Here is a 22990-nt window from a genome sequence, read left to right as displayed (position 1 = left end):
GGATTCAGTCCCACAGCATGGCACCTTGGGCAAGTATCTTCTACTTTACTCCCAAGCCAACCAAAGCCTTAAGAGAAGATTTGGTACATGGAAACTGCAAGAAGCTTTTGTGTGTGTGTGTGTGTGTGTGTGTGTGTGTGTGTGTGTGTGCATATGTGTGTGTGTATCTTGACATGTCTAGCCATGGGGGAAATATTACCTTACTTGGAAACAGGTAAAAGTTGACAACAGGAAGGGCATCTTGCCATAAAAACTCTATCTTGAGAAATTCCATCTGACCCATGCAGGTATGAAAAAGTGAATGGCAAATGAGGAGGAGGAGGAGAACTGATAAAGTTAGAAGAGTATTGGGAAACAAACAGATTTTTAATTAAAATTTTTATGATGTAGTTAATTATTCAACTGTAATGGGCAACAAGAAATATTTCATTAAACAAATACTTTCTTAATTTTATACAATTTAAATTCTTTTTTGCAAAGCTAACTGTACTAATCAGATATTCTTGGAACAAAGGAATTAAAAAAAACAACCGTCTTACGTTGAGTAGGAGGAAATCCTTGAGGGACCGGATATCCATAGGGTGGTTGGCCATATGGTGATTGGCCTGGCATTGGTTGGAACTGAGTATACTGTGGCATTTGCGGTACTTGACCAGGCATCGGAATGTACTGCTGGTGAGCCATGTTTGGATTACTGTATAAATCCAACGGAGGATTCTACATTAAAAAAAAAAAAAAACATTAAATAGAAAATTTGTTATTCAGAAATTGAAAACCATTATCAAAACTTATTTTAATCCTTTCAATGCCACCCTTGGTCAAACAATACAAACTTCAGTTTTTTAAAGTGATTTAAATTAAAACTTTAACAAAATTTTGTTAGTTTATGTTTCACACACCAGATAAATAATGACAAAGTTATTTTACTAAACTCTTTTTTAATTTCAAAATAAATCAAAACAAAGCAGTGTAATTTAAGCCTTTATCATTAAAACCAACCATGTCTATCTTCTCACACCTGCCCTTCAATGTCATTCTAAAGATAATCACATCATCAGAAATTTTAAAGCTAAGAGATAATTTATGGTTAATTCAAAACAATGTGAATAAATAAGCATTACATTTGACAGAATAATCTGAAAACTAAAGGGTTAGCAGAAATATGGTCGCAAAAGGATTTTAAAGAATTCTTTTTTTTTTCTTTTTAAATTTTAAAATATACATTTACTAAAATGGATTATAGTTCTTAAAATTATCTTAAATATATTTGTAAAAGAGATTGGAGCAAGCATCTTTTAGCAGTACTATCTTAAGTATTGGAACAACAGACTGTTACCCAAAGGCCTCCTGGGTGTAGAGGCCCAATTCTGACCTATGTATGCTTTGCCCTCAATGCGAAAGGATCTTCCCATTCTGTATCATCAGCCATGTCAGCTCCCATGAGAAACAGTGTGCTGGAGGTGGAGGAGGAGGAATGTCTCAGATCAATGCTGTCATCACCTTTGACTGGCTGTCATAAGCAAGTAAGCAAGCAATAAATAAATACAAGAGGGCTCAGTGCTTTGATTTTCTCAGGAACCTACAATACAGCTAAGACTGCTCTGTCTTATAGCAAAAGATATTTTTCTAATGGTAGCAACCAAACCATAAAACAGAACTAGTTGGAACTAGGATACCGACTAGTAAGCAATTTCCATTACTTCTTGTCGGATTTAAAGTAACTGCACCCATTTATTTACTAACATTGTGCAGAAATAGCTACAGGAGTGGCTGTGTGGTAAGTAGCTTGCTCCCCAACCACCTGGTTCTGGGTTCAGTTCCACTGCATGGCACCTTGGGCAAGTGTCTTCTACTATAGCCTCAGGCCGACGAAAGCCTTGTGAGTGGATTTGGTAGACGGAAACTAAAACAAGCCCATTGTGTGTGTGTGTATATATATACCGGAGTAAGCACATAAATGTGCAACAAGGTGGAAAAAAAAGAGTACTCAAATACCAAAGGTAGAGTAATATGCTTTATTTAAAAGCAGCAGAAATATAACAAAAGACTTACTCGGAGTTTCACATTATGTATGTATTTATGCGTCAAGTCTTTGTTCCCCACCCCACCATCGCTTGACAACCGATGTTGGTGTTTATGTCCCTGTGACTTAGCAATTTGGCAAAAGGCGACGATAGAATAAGTACCAAGCTTACAAAGAATAAGTCCTGTGGTCGATTAGTTTGACTAAAGGCAGTGCTCTATATGGAGAGAAGATAAACTGTTGCATTATCAACATAAAAAAAACTCATGTGAAAAGTGTTATTGATTCTGTAAGCCTCAGTCAATGACTGAGCAGAATGATAAACTCTGGATAAGGCCATTAAAGTTTATTGTTAAATGACTGATAGCAAGCAATGTATACAGCAATTATCAATGTTGCTCTAAGCAGCAATTCATATAAATAACTATCATTAAAAGAAACAGATATTCTAACAGAACAACAAAACAATAATTACTGCAACTCCTTTGAATAAAGTCTGAAGAGAGATGGGGCGGGGAGTGACATTTAGAAACTGATAACTTTTATGAAGCTAAAAACTATGGAAATACCACTACAACCAATGTGTTTTGGAACTCATTTCCCTCACATTTACTCAATCCATCCAGACTGAAGTGTTGTTTTCTTTTTTTCTTTTTCACTTGATAAGCTATTTTTATAAAATCATTTCGTAGATGAGGAGCAAACATTACATCAACATGGCTTTATGTCCACTTTTCCACACTTGTATGGTTTCGATGGAATTTGTTGAGGCAGGTTTTCGACAGTCAGATGCCTTTCCTGTCACCAGCCTCCACCTCATCATCATCATCATCATCGTTTAACGTCCGCTTTCCATGCTAGCATGGGTTGGACGATTTGATTGAGGACTGGCGAACCAGATGGCTACACCAGGCTCCAATCTGATCTGGCAGAGTTTCTACAGCTGGATGCCCTTCCTAATGCCAACCACTCTGAGAGTGTAGTGGGTGCTTTTACGTGTCACCGGCACGAAGGCCAGTCAGGCAGTACTGGCAATGGCCACACTCAAAATGGTGTATTTTACGTGCCACCTGCACAGGAGCCAGTCCAGCGGCACTGGCAACGATCTCGCTCGAATGACTTTTCACGTGCCAGTAAGGCGACGCTGGTAACGATCACGCTCGAACAGTGGTTCCATCACGATTTCACTTTCGCTTGCCCCAACAGGTCTTCGCAAGCCAAGTTTAGTGTCCAATGAAGGAGACGTTGGCATGGGGGCCAGACGTCGAATTCAAAAAAAGGTAATTTTTTTCCCACTGCCAGACATGTTTTCCACTGAAGACAGGAAATGAAAACATTGCTTGTTTGATGGTGATACTCATTTACAACCATCATGTAATGTTAAGACAACAGTACGCATATGTTGTATGTATGTATCTAAACAGGAAAGGTTTGACAAGTACCAACGCACAGAACTCTCAGCCATTGAATCACTGATGCTATTGCCATGTATGCATGTGTTGTAAAGTGGTCTTTTGCAACTGTTGTATTTGTCTTTTGACAATGGTTGTAGCTCTAACAGATATTGTTATATTCCGAACTCATCAATAGAATGGCTCTATAGCATGGTACGACCCCCAGTCATACAGAGTTATTATCTTCAAAAGGTTGGATTGTTATTACGTCCACTTAGTATCACAGTATAATTACTATACCAGATAAGACACGACTATCAACACAGTCTACACATACTTTTGACCTTCTCACGTCAACTAGTCTATTTATAATGGCTGGTTACTTTCACTTTTCTTACCGGGAGGGGGGGGGGTACAGTTTCAATATACAACAGTATGTAATGCTAATATCAAACAGTGAGACTGAGTGCTCCAACTCTGCATTGTTGCATAAATATTCTTTATCTGTGGGTCACCAAAGCTACAAAAGGTTTCATGTGAAGAGATCCTCACTCCAAAATGGAGACAAGTATCAACAATTCCATGTGGCATGCTTCAACAATTGTGAGGGTCTTTCCACATGAAACCATCAGTAGCCTTGTTAATAAAGGATATATATATATATATCATCATCATTTAAAGTCCGCTTTCCATGCTAGCATGGGTTGGACGATTTGACTGAGGACTGGTGGACCAGGAGGCAACACCAGGCTCCAATCTGATCTGGCAGAATTTCTACAGCTGGATGCCCTTCCTAACATCAACCACTCCGAGAGTGTAGTGGGTGCTGTTTACATGCCACTGGCACGAGAGCCAGTCCGGCACGAGGGCCAGTCCGGCACACACACACACGTATATATATATATATATTTATATATATATGATGGGCATCTTTCAGTTTCTGTCATTCAGATCATAAGGCTTTAGTCAGCCTAGGGCTAAAGTAGAAGCCACTTGCCCATATGGTTCAGAAGCAAGTTTCTCAACCACATGGCCACACCTGTTTATTATAACAAGTAGTATTGCTTTGATATTATTTTCCTAGTATGGGTGAACAGGTCTACAAGACCACACTGTACGTGTAACAATTCATAATTTATGGGTTCCAGATTTCTCAAATTTTTTTTCTGCTCAATGTCTTCATAACATTTCCATGCTCACAGTCAATCGCCATCCATCACCAATAACTTTTATTCATACTCTCTTTTACTTGTTTCAGTCATTTTGACTGCGGCCATGCTGGAGCACCACCTTTAGTCGAGCAAATCGAACTCAGGACTTATTCTTTGTAAGCCTAGTACTTATTCTATCGGTTCTTTTGCCAAACCGCTAAGTTACGGGGATGTAAACACACCAGCATCAGTTGTCAAGCGATGTTAGTGGGACAAACACAGACATACAAACACACAGACACACATATATGTGTGTGTGTATATATATATATATATATATACACGACAGGCTTCTTTTCAGTTTCTGTCTAACAAATCCACTCGCAAGGCTTTGGTTGGCCTGAGGCTATAGTAGAAGACACTTGCCCAAGGTGCCACACAGTGGGACTGAACCGAGAACCATGTGGTTGGTAAGCAAGCTACTTATCACACTTTTGTCAAAAAGTTATGAGTAACAAAAAGACACACCATAAACAAACATTAACGACAAATATTCTACAGCTATTGAGGAAAAAAGATTAGCTCATTATTAACTTTGAGAGAGAGACAATCAAATTATCTAGCTTGCTTATAAACTACATGAACCAGGCAGATTTCGGGGACATATATGTCCAAAGTTCCTGTTTGCAAGTGGATTCTCAAGCCTCAAACAGGAAAACATTCCGCATAGCAATGGAATTGTGTCATTACGAGATTGATAGAGATGATGGAGAGACTTAAAATAGACTAGACTGGATATCTGGTTCATCATCATCATCATTGTTTTAAAATCCATTTCTCCATGCTTGCATGGGTTGGATGGAATTTGTTGCAGATTTTCTACAACTGGATGTGCTTCCTATTGTCTATCCCAAACTATTTCCAAGCAAGGATACATTTCCTCATGACCGGACATATTTTCCACAGAATATTGGAAATGAATGACATGTGATGTCAAGACAAGGAGACACAAACATACACACAGTCATACATACATCACACAATAAATACATGTATGTATATATATATGTATATATTATCTGCCGAGGTCAACTTTGCCTTTCATACTTTCAGGGTCGATAAATTAAGTACCAGTTGCATACTGGAGTCAATCTAACCAACTGGCCCCATCCCCAAAGATTTCAGGCCTTGTGCCTAGAGTAGAAAAGAATATTTATATATGCTATGTAAAACAGTTTGATCCGGTTCTGTGCTATTTCAAGTTTTGCAGGCCCCCTAAGGGGAGCCTGACTGTTTCTGACTTTGGATTGAAGTAGCACATAACTGAATCAAACTGTTTTAAATAATACATGTAACTCCTTCTAAATGTTGAGTGCCCTTTTCTTTCGTTTGTCCACTCATATATATATATATATATATCATCAGTCTGGATGACGAGCAAAGACTCAGAAACATATCTCTGGATGCAGGCCTAGCTGGGTGAGGGTGCTTGTCTCCCCCTTGTAAACATAAAGACACAGGAAATGTGTTAAGGCCAACAGGAAGCGGTGCAGCTTCCTCGGGCTAAATAGCAGTAGTATTATTCCCTTCATGGGACTGTCACATTAAGTTGACAGCATACAACTACTTTATCGCATCACTATATATATATATATATATATATATATATATAGGCGCAGGAGTGGCTATGTGGTAAGTAGCTTGCTTCCCAATCACATGGTTCTGAGTTCAGTCCCACTGTGTGGCACCTTGGGCAAGTATCTTCTACTATAGCCTCGGGCCAACCAAAGCCTCATGAGTGGATTTAGTAGACGGAAACTGAAAGAAACCCATCGTATATATATATATATATATATATATGTGTGTGTGTGTGTGTTTGTCCCCACAACATCGCTTGACAACCGATGCCAGTGTGTTTACGTCCCCATAACTTAGCGATTTTCAAAATTGACTGAAATGAAGGCAAGTGTATTTCAACAGAAATATGACCCCAGAAGAATTAACTCCATTTTCCCCTTTCGATACCAACCCAGCTGAAACCACCTCTGGCTCCGTCGTACAAATGTCTTGTTTTTCTAAGTTTTGAGTAAAAAATCTTCCATCAAACCTTAGTCACAATTTATGTTCCTAACACTAACCAAATCATAACTAAGTTATTTTACTAAATTCTTTGTTATATTTTAAATTAATTGAAAGAAACACAGAGTATCTCAACAGGAATAGTGTAACAAATGGGTTAAGCCATTTTTTTCTCAAGTGTCACAGTATGAAGAAAGCATTGCCAAATGAACAATATCAAATGTCCTGACTGACCAACAAATGTTTACTTTCTAAATACTTTTGCATAAGTACTTTGATTTTATCAATAATCAATGACATTTTGATAAGCTATCAATAGATGAAGTCCATCACTTGCTCTTTCATCTTCAGACAGTACTGAAATGGCAGAAATAGCACAACTTCCTGTTGCACGTTCGCTATAAATACCAACATGTCTATGCGAAAAGCCAACAACCACGCAATGGTTAACAAGCATCACTCATACATTTAATGTCCACTTTTCCATGCCTGCATGGGTCAGAGAGAATTTGTTGAGGCACATTTTCTACAGTTGGATGGATGCCCTTGCCGTTGCTAACTTTAACTTGTTCCCAAACAAATTAATACTTTTCCATGAACAGTTTTCATGGAAAATTAGAAAGCAACAAACTTGCTTAGATAACGATGATGCTAATTTACCACCATCACACAATAGTCTAGACAAGAGTACACACACACACACACACGCACACAGAGGCTTCTTTCAGTTTCCATCTGCCAAATACACTCACAAGGCTTTGGCCAACCTGTGGCTATTATAGAAAACACTTGCCCAAGATGCCATACAGAGGGACTGAAACCAAGACCACACAGTTGAAAAGCAAGCTCCATAACCGCACAGCTGCTCACAGTGTGGTCATCAATAAATCAATCAGCTGTTGTCAAATGATTGATCAAGTAGGTCTATGTCTGCTGTGTCTAACATTCCTAAGGTCATCTTAGAGAGATTGTTCAATGAGACTGTAATACCTGGATTTCCTCAATAATCCATGATCTCTGCCATACATCTCAACACTTATGAAGAAGACACGAACAAGGGTAGGTGTCAGTTAAGCTGAGAGTGTTGAGATACAAACATGGTTATAGATCCTAACATAGCAAAGTCTGTGAAATTATCAAAAAATGGTGAATATTATACAATGATATGAAGAAGCAACTCCCAAGTGAAATATTCAGAGAGAACATTGAAAGAATATTTTAGCTTTGTGGCCATCATCAAGGAAGCCGACAGGGATAGATTCTCTGTACTAGACAGAGATGTAGACTTATTCAGATTTATTCAGCCTCTGGATTTCATGGATGAAGTAATGGCTCCTCAATGCTCATGGGATGTGTAATATGTCTGTTTCAATGGAGTTCAATTCGTTATTCTTCAAGTGTCTGTATCTAAGCCATTACCCAGCACCGTTCTATGAACTTGGATAAGGGCTGGTTTTCATATTAAATTCAACATGGCTGTAGATATATGTGTTTCACTTTGTGGACTAAACAATGAAGCTGTCATCATCATCTTAATGTCCAGTTTTCCATACTTGCATGGGTTTGACCACAGTCTCCAGCAGCTTCACATAGCCATCTGAATTGAGCCTCAGGCCCCGTTCAAAGATGCAGGGCAGCATGATGTCACCCACTGGAGACGCACCCAAAGACCATGGTTTTGATAATACATGGGACAAGATTGTAGACAAGCCACTTGTTGTTCTGTCAAATGGTTCTCATTGGCTTTGGTTAATAGAATTTGTTCCTTGCACCTCTTGTACAAGCGGTAAGGTGCTCATTCAGTACCAGCTTCATGGTGGCAACTCCAAAACTCATATTTCTTGCCAAAGCTTGGATTCCCTTACTTGAATTTTCATTCACCTTATCCTACAGCTGCTGGATAAAGTCCAGCAATCAGATGCCTGATGTGCCCCTTCCTAGTGGCCACGGCTTCATAGTCTCCATTGCAGCTGTCCACGTCACATCTTACAGCCTTTAGTGTCCACAGAGCATTGAGCAGCAGTCATGATATCAGCATTTTCGTACCCATTGCAAATCTTCATGATACAGGTAACTCCGTTTCCAATATTCAAATGGCCTCCAGTCCTCCATGTCAGCTAACTTTTTCTCACCTACAACTTTAATCTTTATGCTCTTCCACACTATTGACTGTTCAACTAATACAAGCTGTTCTTGAATAAAAGGAGACATTTGAAAAAAAATCATCAAATTTATCCCAAATATACCATATATGCAGATTCCTATCCAGGGTGTAACTTTAAACTGCATTTGGTAGTGAGGCCTTGGTTGAGGAGTTCCAGGGTTTTGAAGAGCATGGAACCACCTCTTAGCAACTATTGCTCCCAGATCTACTCTGATCCAAAGTAGTAGCATTTGAAACGATCTCAGTTATGGTCTAATTAACATGTTATGGAAGAAACTCCAGACACAAATCCTCATTATGTCATGAGTGCTTAGGGAAAAGAAAAGGGTAGGGGAGTCAGGGTCAACTGTAAATCGAAGAGTCCTGGTGCCCACTCTGACATTCCTCCAGCAACTCCAGGGTTGAGGGAGCTCTCCAGCACTGTTAAGGCAAATCACTCCAATGTAAAACCTACAGCGTGCTGGTCACTGCAGCTGTCTTAGATCTCTGAGCCACTGTGGTCAGACCTGCAAGTCTAAAGAGTACGATTGGATTGCATTGGCCAACTGTCCCTTTAAAACTACAAAGCACAAACATGAAGAAAAGCTCTGCAGCATCAAAGATTGGTCTTGCTGCTATCATCATAATATATGACAAGTTGAAAAGAATCTATGTACAACCACTTAGAATAAAAAAAAACAAAAAAAAACAAGGAAACAAATATAAGTCTACGAGAGAATGAACACTTAATCCATAATCATTAGTCCACCATAGGCAAACAATAAACCTTATTTTGTCAGACTAACGATTATGGATGAAATGTGTGTGTGTGTGTGTGTGTAAAAATATACATACGCACATATATACATGTGTGTCAGTCAAGATAAAACACAAAAAGGAAGCATGTTTTGACTATAACATTGTTGCATTCCATTAAATCAACCACAATATACCACAGTGTATAGGCCAGCCTGAAACTGGATATACTTGCAGACCAAGTAGAACAAAGACAGCAAGTAGCTGCTACCATCTGTTCATTTGTCTATGTAAGTGATAGAGAACATAAGCAGAACTTCCAGGGCCACTTGAAAATTATTAAAAATACAATATAGAACACAAATAACAGAGATATTTTTGTATTTAAAAAAGTGAAACAAAAACAAAAGTACAATAAAAATTATTAAATGCTATCAGGAAATTCAGCCAAGGCAGGAGTATGGTGTGATTCTGAAGGACAATTAAAGGTTCAAAGATTCCACGAGTTATCTGTTCTGTTTATGATACATTATTGATAATAGACTGAAGTGTAATGATGTCATTATTTAGCACGTTTACACTACCTACAGTATTTGTCAATGAAATAGGTTTAATGTCAGTCGAGAGAAAACTTACATTTTCATATACTATTCATTCTGCATCAATTTATTGTATTAAAATGCTAATGGAAAATTCCTGTTGTAGAAACGGTCTGTCAGTGTGGAAAAGTGAGTGGGAAAAGTTTATGCACAACAGAGAGAGAGAGAGAGAGAGAGAGAAAGCAGAAGAGGGAGGGAGTCAAATGAATGCTATCAACACATGCACACACATACAAACACTACTGGTGCACATATATGCACATCATCACCTGCATTTTGTAATGTCCACTTCTCTGTACTTACATGGGTTGGATGGAGTATATTGAGGCAGATTTTCTATGACCAGATGCCCTTCCTCTTGCCAACCCTCACCTGTTTCTAAGAAAGGTAGTATTTACTCATGGCCAGACATGTTTCACACAGAAAGTTGGAAATGAATGACACACTTTGTAGGACAGTGATAATTATTTTTCAACAATTATGCCAAGTCAAGATAAGACAAACACACACACACAAAAAACCTCCTGGTTTCTGTCTACCAAATCCACTCACAAGGCTTTGGTCAACCCAGGGCTTAGCAGAAAACCCTTGTCCCAGGTGCCATGGCGTGGGACTGAAACTGAAACCATGGGCTTGGGAAGCAAACTTCTCAACCACACAGCCATGCCTCCACCTATGACACACAGACAACAATTAGCTGGGTCTTTCTGCGTATATGTGAGAGTGGGGGTGTATGTACATGTGCACACACCATTAGCATGCAGATGAGTGGAAACTAAACAAAGACATATTCTAACAAAAGAATATTGTCTATCCTCAAGGAAAATACTCCATTTCAGTCATTTGTTTAATTTGATTTCTTTTGGTGGGTTACAAACACTTCATTTAATGGCTCTCAGGACACCATATTTGCTCATGCATAAATCGCATTCGTCCAACCCATGCTAGCATGGAAAGCGGACGTTAAACAACGATGATAATGATTTTAAGTGAAAAAAGCTTTATAAGGCAATATGTCATATAAGTTTAGGGCAGCAAGCTGGCAGAATCGTTAGCACGCCGGGCAAAATGCTTAGCAGTATTTCACCTGCCGCTACGTTCTGAGTTCAAATTCCGCTGAGGTCGACTTTGCCTTTCATTCTTTCGGGGTTGATTAAATAAGTACCAGTTACACACTGGGGTCGATGTAATCGACTTAATCCCTTTGTCTGTCCTTGTTTGTCCCCGCTACGTTTAGCCCCTTGTGGGCAATAAAGAAATAAATATGTCATATAATTTATAAACAAAACATTTAAAATACTGTATTGGTTTGTAATACTTAGTGGTTGTTTCCAATTAAACCATGGACTTTTCACATGGCCAGTTAGTCTATAACTAACAGTATCTACTAAACACCACTTACAGATTTAGAAAGCCGCAACAACTGGATCATTAAAACAGTGAAGTTTATTGTCATCATCATCGTTGTTTTGCAACCAATTTTCTGTACAGCCATGGCTGGACAGTTTTGTTGAAGTGTCTTAGAAAACAGCACAGCTCCCATGACTTTCAGATACATTTTTTTCACACTCAGAGTTGCTGAAGCATGGAACAAACTACCTGTATCAGTTGTTAGTTGCTGAGACATAGCATCCTTTAAAACTTCCATGCGTCCTACACTACACCTGATATCCCCACCTCCATACACATGCACACATAATTACTATGACTCATACACTGTTCACTTTCCTGACTTTTGTACATAATTCTATGCACTGTACATCTTTGATGAGTTGTAGTACACCTGAGCACTATACACAATAATTTCATTATTATTATTATTATTATATACAACACAGAAAAACAAAGCAATGCCAATACCTGTTATTGCATAAAACATTTTGCATTTTATGGTATTGGTTTTTTAGAACTGGATGCCTTCTTTAACTACTTCACAGAATGGACTGAATGAATGAGAGAGACAATCAAATTATCTAGCTTGCTTATAAACTACATGAACCAGGCAGATTTCAGGGACAAATATGTCCAAAGTTCCTGTTTACAAGTGGATTCTCAAGCCTCCAACAGGAAAACATTCCACATAGCAATGGAATTGTGTCGTTATGAGATTGATAGAGATACTTAAAATAGATTAAACTGGATAATATCTGGTTCATCATCATCATCATCGTTTTAAAATCCATTTCTCCATGCTTGCATAGGTTGGATGGAATTTGTTGCAGATTTTCTACAACTGGATGTGCTTCCTATTGCTAATCCCAAACTATTTCCAAGCAAGGATACATTTCCCCATGACCGGACATGTTTTCACAGAATATTGGAAATGAATGACATGTGATGTCAAGACAAGGAGACACAAACATACACACATACATCACACAATATATATCTCTATAGCTGAGATTGACTTTGCCTTTCATCCTTTCAGGGTCGATAAATTAAGTATTTGCTGCATACTGGGTCAATCTAATCAACTGGACCCCGCTCAAAAAATTTCAGGGCTTGTGCCTAGAGTAGAAAAGAATATATACTCGGAAATGAAGGCGGTGAGCTGGCAGAAACATTAGCAAACCAGGTGAAATGCTTAGCAGTATTTTGTCTGTCTTTACATTCTGAGTTCAAATTCCACCGAGATTGACTTTGCCTTTTATCCTTTCGGAGTCGATAAATTAAGTACCAGTTGCGTACTGGGGTCGATCTAATTGACTGGCCCCCTCCCTAAAAATTTCAGACCTTGTGCCTAGAGTAGAAAAGAATATGAGTAGCCATCTAACTCCTCTACAGCATGAAACCTGTTCAGGCCCTTTCTCCTCTAGCATAAAGCCAACATTATGTGTGTAGGTGCATGGCCTTGTGGTTTGAGTGTTGCACTCACAATCACTAGATCATAGGATCAATTCTCAGACTGGGCAGCATGTTGTGTTCTTGAGCAAAACACTTCATTTCCTGCTGCTCCAGTCCATTCAGTTGTAAATGAGCAACTCTGAGACGGACTGGCCTTCCAATCAGGGGGAATATTGGCCTGCTTACCTAGCCAGTCGGGTGGCATCATTTGATAGCTAAAAAAAATAAAAACAATGCCAAGTGCATTGTGACAAGTGATGTATAACAACATCTCATAGTCTGGTCAGTCATGTGATATATATGAATTAATTGAATGACAGGAGAACTTCATCAGCTTATAGCTGTTTCTGTTTTAAGAGGCAGTGCATTCCTTCTCATAGCAGAAACAGCTATATGGCAATGAAGTTGATTACAATCATTCGTAAATATATTGACTTCTAACAAAAGATTATTTGCATCATTATGTGTGAGACAGACAGACAGACAGCTAGATAGATAGAGAGACAGACAAGACAAGACAGATAAGACAAGACAAGACAGATAAGACAAGACAAGACAGATAAGACAAGACAAGACAGATAAGACAAGACAAGACAGATAAGACAAGACAAGACAGATAAGACAAGACAAGACAGATAAGACAAGACAAGACAGATAAGACAAGACAAGACAGATAAGACAAGACAAGACAGATAAGACAGATAAGACAAGACAGATAAGACAAGACAAGACAGATAAGACAAGACAGATAAGACAAGACAAGACAGATAAGACAAGACAAGACAGATAAGACAAGACAAGACAGATAAGACAAGACAAGACAGATAAGACAAGACAGATAAGACAAGACAGATAAGACAAGACAGATAAGACAAGACAGATAAGACAAGACAGATAAGACAAGACAGATAAGACAAGACAGATAAGACAAGACAGATAAGACAAGACAGATAAGACAAGACAGATAAGACAAGACAGATAAGACAAGACAGATAAGACAAGACAGATAAGACAAGACAGATAAGACAAGACAGATAAGACAAGACAGATAAGACAAGACAGATAAGACAAGACAGATAAGACAAGACAGATAAGACAAGACAGATAAGACAAGACAGATAAGACAAGACAGATTTCTTTATTTAGCCACACATGCTTAATACAGAAGGGACAATACATTGTAAAATTTTTCTTTTTCGAAATCAATCAAAAGGGATAAAAAAAAAAAAAAGGGACGTTTTTGGACACAAATAGATAACAAGGTGATTTTTTTTTAACAATTTGAATTCCCAAAAGGGGGAGAAAATATAACATTGACTAGATTTATCCATGGAAAGAAAAACGTACAAACAATAACCACGGTAACCTCGGCAAAAGGGAAAATCTCTGAGAGCAAAGTGCCCTCTCTCTCTCTTTGTTTGTTTTATAGGTTAATGCTCAAAGTGCTTCCATCATTCATGTGTACCATTTTTGCTACATTCACCCACCTTTTATTAACTCTTTCATTAGACAAAACTTCCCTCTCTACTCTTACCTTTCTTTTCAAGTAATTCTCAAAAAAGTTGATGAGAGATTGACCAGAGAGGAAAGTATTTGTCTCTAAACCTTTCAAACAAGTCCACCACACACATTCTTTCACCATAGCTACCAGTACGATGAAAACTGCCTTACCTTCCTGGTTAAAGGAAGGTGGCAGAGCAATATTGACAACAGATTCAGGTGACAAACGGATTTGTACCACATGCGACAGCAGCTGTTTAAACAAGTCCACCACACACATTCTTTCACCATAGCCATCAGTACGATGAAAACTGCCTTACCTTCCTGGTTAAAGGAAGGTGGCAGAGCAATATTGACGACAGATTCAGGTGACAAACGGATTTGTCCCACATGCGACAGCAGCTGTTTAAACAGATGGATTAGGGAGATAGACAGACGGATTAGATAGAAAGACACACAGACAGATTAGATAGAAAGACACACAGACAGATTAGATAGAAAGACACACAGACAGATTAGATAGAAAGACACACAGACAGATTAGATAGAAAGACACACAGACAGATTAGATAGAAAGACACACAGACAGATTAGAGAGACAGACACACAGGCGGATTAGAGAGACAGACAGACGGATTAGATAGACACACAGACGGATTAGACAGACACACAGAAGGATTAGATAGACACACAGACGGATTAGATAGACACACAGACGGATTAGACACATAAGACAGAACAGATAGATAGACACACAGAAGGATTAGATAAATAGACAGACAGATAGACAGACACACAGACAGACAGACAGACACACAGACAGACAGACAGATCAGATAGACAGACAGATCAGATAGACAGACAGATCAGATAGACAGACAGATCAGATAGACAGACAGATCAGATAGACAGACAGATCAGATAGACAGACAGATCAGATAGACAGACAGATCAGACAGATCAGACAGACAGACAGACAGACAGACAGACAGATCAGACAGACAGACAGATCAGACAGATCAGACAGACAGACAGATCAGACAGACAGACAGATCAGACAGACAGACAGATCAGACAGACAGACAGACAGACAGATCAGACAGACAGACAGACAGAATAGATAGACAGACAGAATAGATAGACAGACAGAATAGATAGACAGACAGAATAGATAGACAGACAGAATAGATAGACAGACAGAATAGATAGACAGACAGAATAGATAGACAGACAGAATAGATAGACAGACAGAATAGATAGACAGACAGAATAGATAGACAGACAGAATAGATAGATTAGACAGGCAGACAGACATAGATAGATAGATAAGACAGACAGCATTTAACATCTCTTTTTCCATGCTAACTTGAACAGTTTGACAGGAGTAGGCAAGTCAGAAGCTTGCACCAAGCTCTAATTGTCTTCTTTGGCATGACTTCTATGGCTGGATGTCCTTCCTAATGTCAACCACTTTATAGAGTGTACTGGGTGCACAGGAGGTATCACCAAGTAACTTCCAAGACACCCCAAGCCAACTGGGAGTGGAGGAAGTATTGAGGGAAGTGGCTTTGTGTCAGTTCATGATAGAGGAACAGAGACAGACATCTTGCTATAGTGGATATATATATATATATATATATAAACAGCTGCTATTTCTGAACTTCGGTATGTGGTGAAGCAAATATTTGCTGATCCCTAAATTATGTTTATAAATATATATGAACTTTTAAATAAGTTCTCCACCGATAATGGTGCTTACATACCGAAGGGCTTGGTAAAAATTATTAATTGTTGATTTATTAATAAATTAATAAATTGATAATCCTTTTCCCTTTTAATTTGTAATATATATATATATATATATATATAAACACAAAAATGGGACAAGAACACAAAACATCCAGACAATTAGGTGATACAAAAAAAGGAACAACAAAACATCCAGACAGATGATACAAAGAAAACAAGGATGGGCCATTCGGAGTCTTACTATCCTCAGTCGAGATCCAGATTATCTTTGCAATTTTGGCTGGTTCTACTCGAGATTGCTCCAATCTGACCAGCCCCAAGGAAAAACTAAGCTAAGAGCATTAGATTCCTTGGAAGAAAGCAGCAAATATATATACGTATATACTTATGTGTGTGTGTATTTGTATTTGCACCAAAATACCAATTTCTACTCAGAAATAAAATTCCTGCAGCCTGTTAGTCTTGCTATAAAACATACGCTACTATCACTACACTCTGGTGTTAACAAACTAACTATTTTGATAAGCTTTGTAAACAATTGAATCCAGACCTCTTATATAAATCCAGAAATTCTCTTGTCTCACAGCAATCAAAGCAGGGAACCACTACAGACTAAAGTAGAACACTGAATCAAGAGTAGAAATTTAAACTAAACTAGATAAATCATCATCATCATCATTTCAAAGTTCACTTTTCCATGCTTGCATGAGTCAAAAGATATACATCAAAGTTGAATTTTCTACAGCTGGGTGCTCTTCCTGTCATCAACCCCCCCCCTCCGTTTCCAAATAAGGTAATATTTCCTTTAATCTGATGAACACAAACAGCATAATGGCTAGGCGTGTTTCACTGAAAAATGTAAATGGACAACACCACTTGTATGAGAGCAACATTTGTTTACAACTAGGATGCAGTGTTAAAACAGGGATACAACACACACACAGCAGGTTTCTTTCAGTTTCCATCTACCAAAATCCACTCATAAGACTTCTGTAGAGTTGGGGCTACAGTAGAAGACACATACCCAAGGTGACAAGCAGTAGGACTGAACCCAAAGCTATGCGAGTACAAAGCAAACTCCTTAACCACACAGCCATTCATGAACCAACAAATACAGAAGAGTTTCATGGAGAATATTTTGAAGTTTACATTGTCAGAGATATTTAGTACTTGTTTGAAATGTGACATTATTTGGGTTACCCCAACAAGTGTTGAATTTGTTCCTTTCATGCCATAATTTACACAGGGCTGACAAAGGCATTCAATTTTCTGTATCTTATTCTTTCATATTTGTATATCTGCCAAAAGATTTTTTCTCCTGACAACATTCACTTCATTTACTTTTAACCCTTCTGGACTTTGTAATTGATAAGAATAACTTATGAAATCAACTTCCTTTCATTATCTTCTCCTAAATCCTATCTCTAGATGTTTAACCCTTAAGCATTCAGATTACTTCTCTGTCAAATGTAATGCTAATTTATTCACATTGCTTTGAATTAATCGTGCATTATCTGCTAGGTTTCAGATTTCAATGATGTAATTGTTCATTTATAGAATGACACCTTTTTCTGGGCAGTTTGAACATAAAACAAATAAAGTATTTGGACTGAATATGGCTGGTTTAAATGCCAAAAGGGTTAAGCACAATTTCAGCTTCAAATTCTATACCAATTATTTTCAATTTCATTTCAAACAACTTCATATCTACAAGAAAGATCCAGAACATAGAAATCTTATATATAGAACACTAACACCATACATATATATATATATATATGATCATCAATTTTCCATGGGTTGGATGGTTTGACATGAGCTGCACCAGGATTCATGGATTCATTGCCGGTTTTGGTATGGTTTTACAGCTGGATGCCCTTCCTAATGCCAACCACTTTACATATATATGTAAAATAAGTACCAGTTGAACACTGGGAGCCAATCTAATCAACTTACCAACTCCTCAGAAATTACTGGTTTTGTGCCAAAATTTGAAATCATTATTATTATTAATAAAATACAATACAATATTCCCATATCAACCACTTTACCAATTGGTAAATATTATATTTCATTAATAATATGCCCAGATATACGAGTGCCTGTGTTTTCCGACTCATGGAATTTAAAATATATGTATATATAAATTTTATAATTAATTAATAATTATAATTGAGGGTACATGAAGCACCAGTGTACCATTTCACTGAAAGCACAAAAGGTTGAGGAAAATTGAGGGATGAGCTCATTGGCTGACAAACGAGGTCACAGATATCCGTATCATACGATTTTGAACTTTGAGATGATTCTCTCAATTCTCATCTGTGACCTCATTTGCGACTATCAGCTACAACGTTAATTTCTTTGCTCATCCTTCGATTTTCCTTGATCTATCATGCTTTCAGTGAAATGGTGGCTTATTAGAGTATTTTTTAACTCTTATTTACAGTAATGTTGGTGCCTCACATACCCTTAGGATTTGCCCTTTTATTGGCTTTAATGCTTGCTGGTCACTTATTTATTAATTAATAATAATATCTATCATCATCATTGTTTAACGTCCGCTTTCCATGCAAGCATGGGTTGACGATTTGACTGAGGACTGGCAAGCCAGATGGCTACACCAGGCTCTAATCTGATCTGGCAGAGTTTCTACAGCTGGATGCCCTTCATAGCGCCAACCACTCCTAGAGTTTAGTGGGTGCTTTTACGTGCACCGGCACGAAGGCCAGTCAGGCGGTACTGGCAACAGCCATGCTCAAAATGGTGTATTTTACATGCCACCTGCACAGGAGCCAGTCCAGTGGCACTGGCAACGATCTCGCTTGAATGTTGTTTCAGGTGCCAGTAAGGTGATGCTGGTAACGATCACGCTCAACTTATTTATATATATATATATATATATACACACACACACACAAGCTATATCCAGTTTCCATCTGCCAAATTTACTTACAGGCATTGGTCAACCTAAGGTTATAGAAGACATTTGTCCAAGCTGCTGTGCAATGTGGTGTATTGAACCTGATACCACATGATCAAGAAAGGAACTTCCTAGTCACACAGCCATGCTCTTTCTTCAGCTCTCTCTTCTAACTCTTTTGAAGGTTAGACATATTACTAATACTGGATTTACAAGATTAGGAAAGACAATTGTTTGACAAAGTTACAGTGAAAGATTTACTTGTGATCTGATAGTTTTAGCTGAAGGTGATGTATGTCAAAATTACATCCTCAACTACCATGTAGCCCTAATCAAGCAAGCATGCGATCAAATGACGATCATAAATACTGGCATGGGACAAACAATTCAATAGCAGCAAGCAAGCCAGAAGACTAACTCAAACCCCAATGTCTGCTTTGGTAGGGTTTCTCCAGTCACTTTTACTGAGTGTACTGGGTGCTTTTTACATGGCACTGGCAGTCGTGGGGTCACCAAGTAATTTGTAACACAAGATCCTTCAACTGAGCAAATGCAAATAGGATTGAGGAAGGTGGCTTTCTGCTAGATGATGAGAGGTTAAAAAATATGACAGAGAGACAGGATCAGGCATCTAGCTGTAGGAAGATATATGGTTACTCCAGTTGGAAAAGAAAGAAGATGAAAATACTTAACAAAAACAAAATTTATATTAATTATGTCATATGTAAACAAGCATAAGTTTGCTTTTGAAGTGCTGAAATGTATCATAGTACAAGAAGAAAAATACATTTTTCAACGCATAAGTACTGATAGAACAGCATATATAGGATAAAATTCTTACAGAGCAACCAGATTTTTCTGCTCTGTAAGGATTCTATCCTATATATGGCTGTTCTAACAGTATTTACACCTTGAAAAATATATCTTTCTACTTGTACCAAAATTTATAGTCTTTAAAATAGGAATGGAACAAAAACAAGAGAGTAAAGTGTCTTACCAAAGTGAAAATAATAAGGATTTAAAATTTTGGCACGAGGCCATTGATTTCAGAGAAAAGGGCAAGTCAATTACATCAACTGCAGTGCTTAACTGGTGTCTATTTTATTAACCCCGAAAGCATGAAAGGCAAAGTTGACCCCAGGAAATAAAGACAGAAGAAATGCTGCTAAGCATTTTACCTGGCATTGCTAATGAGTCTGCCAGCTCGCTGCCTTAGTAGCATGAAAATATTATGATTTAAAAGAGCTGAAGACTAACACGTGTATAAATGCAAAGCTGGGCATTAAAGCAATAAAAATTATAAATCTATGGTTAAAAATCATAAAACATAAGCAATCAATGGAGAAACTGAGAGTTGGATTCAATATTAAAGACTTTGGCAAAATATTTTTTGCAAACTTTCAGGTTAAACTTCCTAACTGCCTTAAACCATAATATACAGAGTGCCAATAATTGGCCTGGTTGACAAATCAGTTCCACTCAATGCTTCCAAGAATAAATCATTTCCCTCACTCTTCCTACTCATTGCTTATTAGTCCCAGCTCATCTTGGAGTGAGGCAAGCCTCGATTAGAAGCATTCCAGTCATGACCACCCTGACTTATTTTCATACATAATACATCAAAGACTAAATTATCCAATGTCTTTTTCTAAGACATCAGAGCAGCAGTTCTCAGCCACAGCTCTTAAGGCCTCATGCGGCCCTCAACGGTCTTCTCTTTATAAATATAAATTTTTCTCTAATTTCTTTTTGTTTCACTTTTTTGGTGTGACCCTCCACTCCCACCCACCCACTAAAAAAACCCACGTTTTGGATCTAGTCCAGATATTAAAAAGGTTGAGAACCACTGCGTTAGAAGGTAGTCAAGGATTGCCCAGAGTGGTGTCACTCCCTTGTCAGTTCAAGACTGTCAACTATCACTAACAAGTCAGCTACTTAATTTTATCTCTTCTGGTTCAATAACAAGTACATGAAGATTATAATTAAAGATAAAAAGGCACAGAAAGAAAGACGCGGCAGGAACTGCAGTAGTTTTAAGCTGAAACAAGGAAATGAGGTGAATAACGTGAGTTATGACAAACAAAAATACTACAAAAAAGTTACTTTCAGTTTGTGGTAACGAACTGCGTATAGTAGTGGCTCTCAACCTTTTTAATATCAGGGTCAAATCCCAAACCTGGATGATTTGGCGATTTTTTGTAGGGGGCCGGACCAAAAAAAAAAAAAAAAAGTGAAGCACAAGTCAATTGAATAAAAATTTATTATATTTATAGACGGAAGATCGTCGAGGGATGCATGCGGCCCTGCGAGCTGCGGATGGGAAACGCTGGTATATATAGACTTTAAAACAAATTGATATAGGAGAAATGTTGAAGGATCTCAGACAGTTCGAACAAAATAATGGTTTAGGCATATTAAACTGACGTGTTGGAATAAGGTCATTTAATGCTAGTAGCTAATCAAAATCCTAGATTTTAAGCAATTAACAATAAAACTGACATCCAGCTGTTAAACACAAATTATGCGATCTTTCTTTTTGTGTGCGTGTGTGTGTGTGCGTATATATAGCTGAACTTAAAATCAAAGATCGCCTAAATTTCTAGCAAGTCGTAAATTTATTAATTTGAAGTGAGCCATTGAGAGGAAAAAAGAAATTATATAAAAAAAAATTAACAAAACACCTGACACTTTAACGGTACTTAAAATAGCGCCTAGTTACGAAGTCGATATAAATTTAAAGTAAGCGATATAAGAAGAAAGCGGAAGCTAATGTTTGTGCACTAAATTAAGAAAAATGGTGTATTACAGTTTTCCGAATGTTCGAAAACACATTGGTATCTGTTTAAAAAAGAAAGGGGGGAAAAAAAACCAATCATTTCTTCAAAATGGTTGTCATTCGGGTCATTTTTATTTCAGAAAATAACACGAGTTGGAAATGCAACAAAAAACAAAAGAAACACTGAATGGTGAAGATTTTAGGTCTTTATTTCAATTTATTGCTTCTTGCTGACCATTTTAAATTCACGATTTTCATAAAGACACAGAAAAGGAACGGTTTTTTTTTTTAATGGCTGCTTCGTGACGCAAAGTAATTGAAATATATTGCAGTGTCATCCCAGTTATGATAATTTGCTGATGACATATTTTATTTCGAAATTACGACGTCTGTTTCTTAAAAAAAATTGGGATCCAGCCCTTCTTTGATTTAAACATACAAAAGAAAAAAGAAACAATACAATTCTCAAATAAAATTCATTAATTACCCCAAAAAACGATAAATCATTTCGTTAATTGGAAACAAAGAGCAAATGAAATTCCTTGACAATTCAGACCATAAATATTTTTAGTATTTCTTTTGTTTTTAAAAGCAACTCTTCATTAAAACGGAAATATTTCAAAATCATTTGTGAAATTTTTTTTTTTTTTTTCGGAGTATTTTTAAGAAAGAGGTAAAACGAAAGAATTTTCTGTGAAATTAAAAGTCTTCCAGAGAATGTCCTTTACATTCTTTCAAAGATTTCATCAGAGACAGAAATATTTAAATCGAAATATTTGCTAAAATAAATTTTAGACGAAGAAAGAAGGGGAAAAAAGGGGCGAATTAATAAGAATTAGAAAGTATTCCGTGTCGTTCACAGGTGAAAATATATCAGAATTTGAAACGGGGTAGTTTAAAACGGGTACCATTTTAACAGTAAATGATTTGTTTTTTGTTTTCGTTAGTGTTTTCTTTCTGACTCGAATCGGACACTGTAAGTCACCAATGAGTCAAAACAAAAATTTAACTTACTTGTCCATAACTCCACTGATGCGCCATGATTGACGAGAC

The 22990-nt window shown here is 37.5% G+C and overlaps 1 protein-coding gene across 1 annotated transcript in view; it reads right to left on the bottom strand.

The window, feature by feature from the left end:
• The window catches only part of LOC106879429 (peflin), a 30460-nt gene extending 7470 nt beyond the window's left edge, over positions 1-22990 (bottom strand). Inside the window, exons 1-2 of the mRNA XM_014928984.3 lie at positions 22952-22990; positions 540-717 (exon numbers count right to left, since the gene is read on the bottom strand). Coding sequence (XP_014784470.1) covers positions 540-717; positions 22952-22978 — 205 coding nt within the window. The 5' untranslated portion in view covers positions 22979-22990. The remainder of the gene's footprint in view (positions 1-539; positions 718-22951) is intronic.

The sequence above is a fragment of the Octopus bimaculoides genome, chromosome 3, assembly GCF_046866305.1.
Source record: "Octopus bimaculoides isolate indiv1 chromosome 3, ASM4686630v1, whole genome shotgun sequence".
Lineage (NCBI taxonomy): Eukaryota > Metazoa > Mollusca > Cephalopoda > Octopoda > Octopodidae > Octopus > Octopus bimaculoides.
This window is presented reverse-complemented; position numbering and strand designations above follow the sequence as displayed.